The 10,037-nt window shown below is 45.1% G+C and overlaps 1 protein-coding gene across 1 annotated transcript in view; it reads right to left on the bottom strand.

Annotated features, from left to right (window-relative positions):
• Positions 1-543: 543 nt before the first annotated feature.
• Positions 544-10,037, bottom strand: part of CDHR1 (cadherin related family member 1) — a 63,773-nt gene continuing 54,279 nt past the window's right edge. The window contains exon 17 of the mRNA XM_081954557.1: positions 544-1,369. Within this exon, the coding sequence (XP_081810683.1) occupies positions 809-1,369 (561 nt within the window). The 3' untranslated portion in view covers positions 544-808. The remainder of the gene's footprint in view (positions 1,370-10,037) is intronic.

Raw genomic sequence — 10,037 nt, 5'->3', positions numbered from 1 at the left:
TGGAACAAGTGTGACAATTGAGAATCTATATAGATGTTCACACTTTACTATGTGGTAGATTAAACACACAAACACACCCACACACCTTTGATGTAGTCATTCGGCTAGAAACTTGGAAATCATGACTTGTTGTAGCTCCGTCTTAGGCATAAAGATAAGTCGGGTGACCTTGGGCCAGTCATTTTCTCTCAGCCCTAGGCAATGGGGAATCCTTCTGAAAAATCTTATCAAGAAAACTGCAGGGACTTTTTCAGGCAGTCTCTTGAGAATTGTGTGAACAAAAGAAATAAATGTATGATGTATGCAAGTATATTTCTTGACATGCACATAATTATGGATAGTGCCAAATCATGCCCCAATCTGACTGGGTCAGGCCAATCACACAAATGGACTCAGGACTCACCAAATTTCAGAGGAAGTCATATAGCATGCAAGACATTCTTAAGATGAAATTAGTTTTTATGCATCTTTCAAACTGATTTTTTTATATCACTGGAAAACCCTAAACACGATTGGCCAGAATCTGCATACATTTCTCTGGGTGCAGCAAAAAAAAATTTTTTATTGGATAATTTGGATTGAAAAAGGTAACAAGTCTACATGAGACACTATCACAACCTTTAAAAGGAGAAACAATTGCAAAGCAAAGAGGATAAGGCATGGCATGCAATCCAATAAGATCGAAGTGCAACATCACCAGGGCTTAGAGCTTCCAGGTCAGTGGGAAAACAGTACAGAATGCAAAGTAACAAGTCACACCATGGTCTTGGAATAATACACAAAGTTGTATGTCCCACACCACTTTGTGTTAAATGTGAGGCTGGCTGATCACTGAATTTCTCATCTCCAATCTCTGCTTGAGCTCAGATACCAGAGCTGTGTCGGCTCCGAGGAGAGCTCCCTTTTCCCTTGCCTGCTTATTTACGAACTTAGGGCTCAGGGATCCTGAAACCGTGGACAATTTCCAGGTGGGTTCCTGGATCTTGAAGAGAGGGGCATGCAATGGGATCAGCACAGAGGGTGGTGGGGGCGGCAGAGAGGGAATCTGGGAACTGTTATTGCTGTTCTCATTCTGCAAGCTGATGGTGTCTTCCTTGACTGTAAATTTCTCTGCCGCATTGCTAGAGGACTTCTTGAAGCTCAACCACTCCATCCTAATGGTACGAGGTTGATAATTCGGCCTCTTTTTGATGATCCGTCGTGCTGGCATGATCCTGGGAGACCTTTTATTGCGCCAGAACATGGCAGTGGAGATGAAAAGGATGACCATCACCATGATCCCAATCAGGCCTGCCAGGACTCCTATGGCCTTCATTGGGTTGTCTTTAGTCTTCATCAGAAAGGCGGCCATTGGTCCTGTGTGAAGAGTCTGCAAAAAAGCACAAAGGGAAGAAATGATATCCTCCAGACCAGGGTGGAGATTCCACTTTCATTGGTCCTAAACACCTAACAACTAGAATGGACCAACAATCTAAACCAGGAGTGTCAAACTGGCGGCCCGTGGGCTGGATGCCTCATGCCCCACAACCACTCCAGCTCTGCGAAGGGAACAATGTTGCAATATGTCATGTGGCAAAGTCACGTGGTGGGTTTGACAGCCATGATCTAAACCATTTTGATTTTTGACAGTCAGATTTAAAGATTTAAAAGCCTGTCAGAAGAATTAATTTGGGTTTCCAACTTGAGCTGGAAAAACTAAAAATGAAATCCAGACAGCTGTGAGGAAAGGTGAAATATTCCTTCCCTAAAGCCAAGGGTTTGCCTTTAGAGGCAGCTGCAAAGACCATGAGGATGGAGACGTCGTTTCATAGGGAAGCTTGTCCCGGGTGTGGAAGTGATAGAAAACTTCCCACAAGCCCAAAGAGAATCCTGGCAGCATTAGGGTAGCAATTATATAATGAAGCAATTCACCCAGGATGCAATTGTAGCACTCTGTTCTTTGCCATGCAATGCTGGTAGTTTTTGTTAATTGCAAATGGAAATATTCCATGAAAATTCTTGAAAGGGGTGACCACCTGGCCACTTATGGTACTCTGCACATTAGCCCAAAGAAGCTGGAGTTTTGAGGGGCAGGGGAATGATATTCCACAAAAATGGTTCAATATCAGTTGATTATATTTCCTTGGACTCTTGGTGGAATTCCATCACAAACCAGGCTCAAAGTGAGATAATTTCATATCTAGAAGGTACTCATCCTCTCAAGAGTTTTAAATCTCCAGAAAACAAAACAATGTTTTTAGAGCAACAGTGAAGAGGATTTGCTAAGCACATTGCTGAATTTTCCGTATCAATTATACTTTGAGGGTCTCAAATCAATTTTCAGTGGCTGAAATTGAGCATGTTCTGTTTTCCTAGCAGTCTTTTATAGACCCTGACAAATCTAAAACAAAGCACCTTCACACTGAGATAATCCATTTTAGTTGAAGAGGCAGAGCTTTTTCCTATGGCAAACACCCAAGTCAAGAAAATATGCACTATAGTCTCTCAAGATATTGTATTAAACACAAATGAATGAACCGTTTGTTTAGCAATTTAACACAGACAGTGTTGTGGTGCTCTCTGAATCATTTCCTGGATTTGGCTCTCAGGATGTAGCCTGGAGGCTTTCAGTCTATTCCTGTAGATGGCAGCAGAGATCATCACATTAGAGAAATGGTAGAAAGGAAGTCATTCATGCAGATTGCACATGCTCTCTCCACGGATGTTTCTACAGGTCTAAAATTTAGATTTTATCTTTCATTTGGTTTGAGAGCAAAACACAGATAGTCCTCAATTTACGACCACAACTGAGCCCAAAATTTCTTTTGCTAAATGAGACATTTGCCCCATTTTATGACTTTTTTGTCTCAGTTGTTAAGTAAATCACTGCAATTGTTAAGTTATAACCAGGTTGTTAAGTGAATCTGGCTTCCCCATTGACTTTGCTTGTCAGAAGGTTGCAAAAGGGGATCACGTGACCCTTTTGCAACCATCATAAATAAAAGTAAATTGCCAAGCATCCAAATCTTGATCATGTGACCACTGGGATGCTGCAATGGTTGTAATTGTCAAAAATGGTCATAAGTCACTTTTTTCAGTGCTGCTGTAACTTCAAATGGTCCCTAAATGAATTGTTGTAAGTTGAGGATTACCTGTAAGATGGTTCAATGCATAAAGTCTGGGCATATTCACAAATGGGATAAAGTCTCGCCATAGAAATAAGGATATAAACAAGGGGAAAATAAATCCTTATCAGCTATAGTGGAGACAAAGGTTGAAGGTTCCCAGCCCCAGAAATGGCCCAAATAGGAATAGGAAAATCCCTTAGACTTATCACAAAGCCACTTCACAGGGCTTTGCAGCCCCCTCTAAGCAGTTTTCAGAGACATTGCCCTCAACAATCTGGGTACTCGTTTTACTGACCTCAGAAGGATGGAAGGCTGAGTCAACCCTTGAGCCAGTCAGGATCATCAAAAAAGAAAGGAAAAAAAAACAGACCCAAGAAACTACAGACCAATCAGCCTAACATCAATACCCGAGAAAATACTGGAAAAGATAATAAAAAAATAGATCTGCCAACATCGAGAAACAAGTGAAGTAATAACTAGCAGCCAGCATGGGTGTGAAGTTCTCAAAAGATGCCCTAATTAATTTACGAGCCTCGAGACAAAGTTCAAAAGAAATCCAGTCATTTATTAGGAGCAATATTTTGGCATGTTCTTCTGCGGAGCCAAATCTGATTTCCGGTTAATGGTGTCTGAATTTTACCCCTGTGTCTCCCCTCCCCTCAGTCTGTGTTATAAATCATATCCACTAACGAGGTTCTGCGGCAGGCTGTGAACTTTTGCACCTCACATGCTTGCTGTAAAAATCTGAGATCCGACCCTGGTCGAAGGTATGCATAGAATTCCCCCCCTCCCTGAGAGATCCTGCTGGCGACGGACATGCTGTCTGCCGCTCGTCTCCTCGGTTGGCTCCATAAGGAGCACAGGGGGCCTTGGAGGGGTCCCCTGCTGAAGGGCAGCTCGCTGAAGGGGGGGGGGTTGGGACAGCTTTGGGCTGTCCGCCCTTTCACCGAATGGGCTCTGGGAGGAAGGAGGTTATCCAAGGAAGAGCGGCTGAATGCTGGTGGTGTGGGAGCCACCCTGATCTCCTTAATCGTCATTAAAGGATAAGCAGCAGACTACTGTAAGTTCGTGTTCAACTTATTTGAAACTGAAGATTAGAGGGGGGTGTTTCTTCTCTCCCCCCCCCCCTCGGATTAAGCGGCATTTGAACTATCTCTCTTTCTATTGGAATGGAGAGAGAACAAAGGCTGACTCGTCACTTGAACTATGTGAGAAAGATCGCTATCACAATTGCAAGTGATTATTGCTGAGCTGTCTTTTTAAAACAAATCTTATGGAAACCTCTGTTCTTCTCCCTGTGAAAGGAGGAGCTAAGATGGCTCCCTTCCGTCTTTGTTTCTGCACTTACTAATGAAGTCTGCCTTTTGAAACTACCTTCGAAAAAAAAAACCTCTGGTATTGTTTTAATACCATCTCTGAGGGAGACTCTCCTGTTACATGGTCTACCTGGACTTTGTTTACTTGACTTTCCCCTTTCTGCTGTGCCTCGGTATCTTGGAACAGTGAAGGAGAATTAACTCTTCGCTTTCGGATTTGCCTGCCTCCTTGGACCGGCACAGCTGCGCAATTTCTTTGTAAAAAACTTATATACATCTCTGAACTTAGACAAATGGGGCCTAAGAAACCACCAACGGGCAAGTCATTTTCGGCTCCTGTGTCTGCCACCTCCAGTCCAAGCATGCAGCAAATGAAAATTACCTCATTGTTACAACAAGAAGGGTCTGGAGAGAGCCCGAAAGAGCTATCTGTTACCCAAATGTTTCAAGAAATTATGAGGGGTCAAAATGAGTTGAAAAAAGAGGTGACAGATCTTAAAGATGAACTCAGAGGTGTTCAACACTATATCTCAGAAAACAAACAGAGAATTATGGTGTTGGAGGAGGGGACAGCTGGGCTAGTGGAGGAGTTTAAAGCAGTCCGGAAGGGAAATGTAGAATCGGAAAACTTCATGGCAAAAATAGAATTTGAAAGAATGTCCTTTTTTCTCAGATTCCAGAACCTACCAGAGACAGAAAATGAAGATCTTAAGGATATTATGAGTACAATCTTAGCAGAATATATTAAGAGAGACAAAGAACAGTTGTGGTGGGATATGGACCTGGTTTATAGGATTAATTCAGCATATGCTAGAAGTCATAATATTCCAAGGGAGGTACATGTTAAATTTCTCAGGAGGACCACAAGGGATGAGGTGCTTGGGGCCCAAAGGGAGGGACCACTAAAATATAAAGATGAAGAAATCACCATTCTTAAGCAGATTCCAAAAAAGATAAGAGAAAGAAGGAGGAAGTATTCCTCCTTATCAAAGAAATTATACAATAAAGGAGTTTGGTTTAGATGGTTATTGCCAGAGGGAATGTTGATCTTTTGGGAGGGAAATAGGATTAGAATTAATACAGTGCAGGAGGCTGAAGCCTTCATTAAAAAACATTTCTCTCTCCTAGAGGACGAACACAGGGAAGGTAGTGAAAAAGGGTAGCAAGGTACAAGATATGAAGGGGGGGGCTGTGGCTCCACCTGGGGACAGGGAGGAAGGAGCAATATCGAAAAGGCTCAGGTCACAAAAATAAAAGTATTTGAAATATTTGTAATTGTTGATATACTAGAAGGTGACAAAGGAAAAATGATTGAACACATGGATGATACAATGTAGAATCAGATTCTGTTTTTTGCTTATCTTTTATATCTTGTTTTTAATATTGTAAAAATTGTGAGATTTGGAGGGATTTCTACCACTAGCGTGGGAGCTGCCAAAATTTTCTATGCACCCCTTTACCTTTTCCCATGTTTAAAAACCAATAAAATTCTTTAAAAAAAAAGAATTCTCCCTCCCTTTTCCATGTCAGTTTGATAGTCATGGAAACATTTTACAAGTTGACCATAGGCTCCCCACTTCCTGAAAGGGACCTGTGTGAAAACAATTTTTTTTGAGTGCAGGTGTATAATTTAGGGATGCACCCCTCCCCCAGGCTTGCCTGGATTTTCTGCATGGAATTTTGCTATAAGGCGATCAGCCTGGATATTTCTACTTTTTACCCAAGATTCCTCTGATAAGGGGTAGCCCTTCCACTTGATTAAGTATTGGAGTCTCCTGTGCCACCTCAAATCAAGGACTCATTGAACCTCATAATGGTTTGGCCCCCTATGACAACAGGCCTGGGGGCTCCTGGGGTAATGGTCTCAGAGTGGATCTGATCATGAGTTTTAAGAAGCTACTATGGAACACCAGGTGTATCTTCCCCAGCAATCGAGGCAGTTTCAATTGCACTGACTGGGTTGATGATCTTTACTATGGCAAGTGGTCCCATAAACTTTGGTCCCAGTTTCTTGCTAGGGAGTTTTAATCTCAAATATTTTGTGGAAAGGTAAACCTTCTCACCCACCTGGAATGGCTATTGCAGAGCCTGGTGTTTATCTGCCTGTTTCTTGTAGGTTTGTGCCGCTTTAGCTAGCACTTTCTTGACATTTTCCCAGGTTGCTTTCAGCATCGACAGCCAATCAGTCAACTGAGGAGGGGGGATCCCTTGGATACCCAGGCATTGGGATGAAGTCCATGCCACTCACTACTTTGAACGACATTAGTCCTGTGCTATTGTGGGCAGCATTATTTTACGTGACCTCAGCAAAAGATAAGAGATCTGCCCAATTGGACTGCTAATAGTTCACGTAGCACCTCAGGTACTGCTCTACCATGGCGTTCAGTCTCTCTGCTGCCCCATTGGTGCTCAGATGACAAGCTGAGCTAAGACCCTGGGATGACCCAATGGCCCGCAAGAACTCCCTCCAGAACTTAGCCATGAATTGGACCCCTCTGTCTGAGATAATTCTTTGAGGTACTCCATGAAAGCTGTAGATGTGCTTCACGAACAGTTTGGCAAGCTTGTGAGCCGAGGGTAGTCTGCTGCAGGGTATGAAGTGTACCTGTTTGGAGAACAGGTCTACTACTGTCCAAATCAACATGTTTCCCCCACTTTTTGGCAACTCTACTATAAAGTCCATTGCAATCTCCTCCCATAGCCTCGTTGGCTCTGCTACTAGTTGCAGAAGTCCGGGGTGGTGGTATTCCTGGTCGTTTCTTCATTGTGGCGCAGATGGTGCAACTTTTCACATAACTATCCACATCTTTCTTTATGCTAGGCCAACAGAACTGCCTTCAGACTAAGTGTAAAGTCTTTAGGAACCCAAAGTGGCCTGCCGGTTTGACGTTGTGGCTTCTATGGAGAATTAGGGTGTGTAGGGATTCCGGGACATAGAGTTTCGTCCCCTTCCATGTGAGGTCATCTCTTTTTGTCAAGATGTGTAGGTTGTTTCGGAACTAGGGGTCTGTTAGCAGTTTGGTTTTGAGTTTTGTGGTTAGGTCATTTGTGGGTTGGTCTTGCTGATCATAGTGTTGCCGCCTGGTGGTCACTTGGGCAGCTATTTGAGTAGAGGGAATGATACTGTCCACCACCTGCTCCTGTTTGCATTTGTACTGGGGCATGCGGGAGAGGGTGTCAGCTAGAAAATTCCTCCCCTCTTGGATGTGCTTTAAAACAAAATTGAAATGGTTGAAGTATTGAGCCCATCGGACTTGTTTGGGTGATAGTTTCCATGGGGTCCTAAGTGCCTCCAGATTTTTGTGGTCAGTCCAGACTTCAAACGGTTTCTGGCTCCCTTCTAACAGGTGTCTCCAGGTTAGCAGTGCCCATCTCACTGTGAAAGCCTCTTTTTCCCATGCGGCCCATCGTCTCTCTGTGTCTGTGAGCTTGCAGGAGGTGTAGGCACAGGGTTGTAAGTTTCCTTGGTTGTTTCTTTGGAGTAGCACCGCTCCCACTGCCATATCGCTGGCATCTGCCTGGATCATGAAGGATTGCTCGGGGTCAGGATGCTTCAGCAACATCTCCTTTGCAAACATTTCTTTTAGTGTTTCAAACACCTCTTGGCAGATTAGGTCCCACTATAGAGGTTGTCCCAGGTGAGGTTTTATTCCTGGGCTCCCTGTCTTCAGGAGGTCTGTCAGGGGTTTGGCAATCTTCACAAATGAGGGAATGAATTGCCTGTAAAAGCTCGCGAACCCTATGAAGCTTTGTAGCTGTCTGCAGGTGTGAGGGAGTTGCCAACCTAAAGTATGGCTTGTACTTTGTCTGGGTCCATCTCTATTCCCTCATTTGACACTCGGTAATCCAGGTAGTCTAACTGTGCACGGTGGAATTCACATTTTGATACCTTGACATACAGGTTGGCTGCCAGAAGTTTTTCCAGTATTTGGGGGGCCAGGGGTATGTGGTCGTCCATGGTCTCAGTGTAGATAAGGATGTCATTCAGGTAGACAAGGACCCCTTTGTAGAGGTGCTCATGCAGCGCCTCATTTATTAACTGCATGAATACTGCTAAGGCCCCCTGCAGTCAGAAGGGCATCAATTTGAATTGAAAGCTCCCTAGCGGTCAGTTGAATACTGTTTTCCACTCATCTCCCTCTCTGATATGTACTCACTCGGTAGTATGCTTCTCTGAGGTCTAGTTTGGTGAAGACTTTTCCCTTGGCCAGATGAGATAGCATCTCCCCCTTCATGAGGGGGAGTGGATATAGGTCAGCGATGGCGAACCTTTTTTGGCTCGTGTGCCATAAGTGGGGGGATCGCAGGGGGGTCATGTGTGGGCGTGCCACACACATAATGCAATGTGCAACCCCCCAGTGCACATGCGCACACTACAGGCGCGACCCCCCCATTTTTTGCATGCTTTTTTCGACCTCCCCAGGCTCCAGAGGTTTTATAGGAGCCTGGGGAGGGCAAAAACAGCATCCCCCGCCCCCCGGAAGCCTTCCGGAACCTTCAGGAGGCTTCCCTGAAGCCTCCGGAGCAGTCAAAATGAACCTCTGAGCAAACCGGAAGTCACTTCCAGTTTGCTCGGAGGGTCGCTTTGAGCGCTCCGAAGGCTTCAGGGACCTTCAGGATGCTTCCCTGAAGCCTCCAGAGCAGTCAAAACTAACCTCCGAGCAAACCAGAAGTCCGTTCCCAAACTTCCAGTTTGCCCATAGGGCTGGGTTTTTGCGCTCTGGAGGCTTCAGGGAAGTTCATGAAGCCTCCAGTGGGCCTCTGGGTGGGGAGGGAGAGGCTCTTTTTGCCCTTCCCAGGCTCTTATAAAGCCTCTGGAGCCTGGGGAGGGCAAAAAATGTCTTTAAAAAAGGGTGAACTCAGCTGGCCAGCGCGCACACACGTGCCATAGGTTCACCATCACTGGTATAGGTTGTGTAAGCACACCCCATTTATCCCTTGATAGTCCACCCACAATCTCATAGTTCCATCTTTTTTCTCTTTGAAGAGGACTGGCGCCGCGACCTGTGGCTTGGCTGGCTCAATGAACCCCCTTGCTAGGTTTTTGTCTATGTATTTGTGCATCTCTTGCATTTCCTGGCATGGCATACAGTTTGGGCTTGGGTAGTTTTACCCCAGGGATGATTTCGATGGCACAGTCTGCCTCACAGTGGGGACTCAGCCTCGCTGAATACTTCTGCGAGGTCCTGATATTCCCTCAGAATCTGTTCGGCCTTTGGGGTTTTGTCGGATATGGTTGTAGTTGTTCTGGTGGGCTCTTTTGGGGGGTTTCCTGTGTGGGTAGTATTTCTGCTTGCTGGTGTGGGAGGGGTTGGGGGCCCCCTTGCCACCAGATGGTCTGTGGGTACCCCCTTGCCACCAGATGGTCGGTCCCCACTTGTCTAGCCAGGAAAGTCCCAGTATGCCTGCGTCTGCCATTTTGGGGGCTATTATGAATTAAATTACTTCCCAGTGATCCACTAGCCACTGGTTCAGTCAGATGGGTGGCAGAGGCTCCCCCCATTAGGGACCCATTGACCTGTTCGAACTGGATCAGGTGGGCCAGTCTTTTTGCTCTGATCCCCAGTTTCAGGACTGTGGTTAGGTGTCAGGCCTGTAGTTATGTTCTTTTTAG

The sequence above is a fragment of the Natrix helvetica genome (assembly GCF_964273705.1).
Source record: "Natrix helvetica genome assembly, chromosome: 5".
Lineage (NCBI taxonomy): Eukaryota > Metazoa > Chordata > Lepidosauria > Squamata > Natricidae > Natrix > Natrix helvetica.
This window is presented reverse-complemented; position numbering and strand designations above follow the sequence as displayed.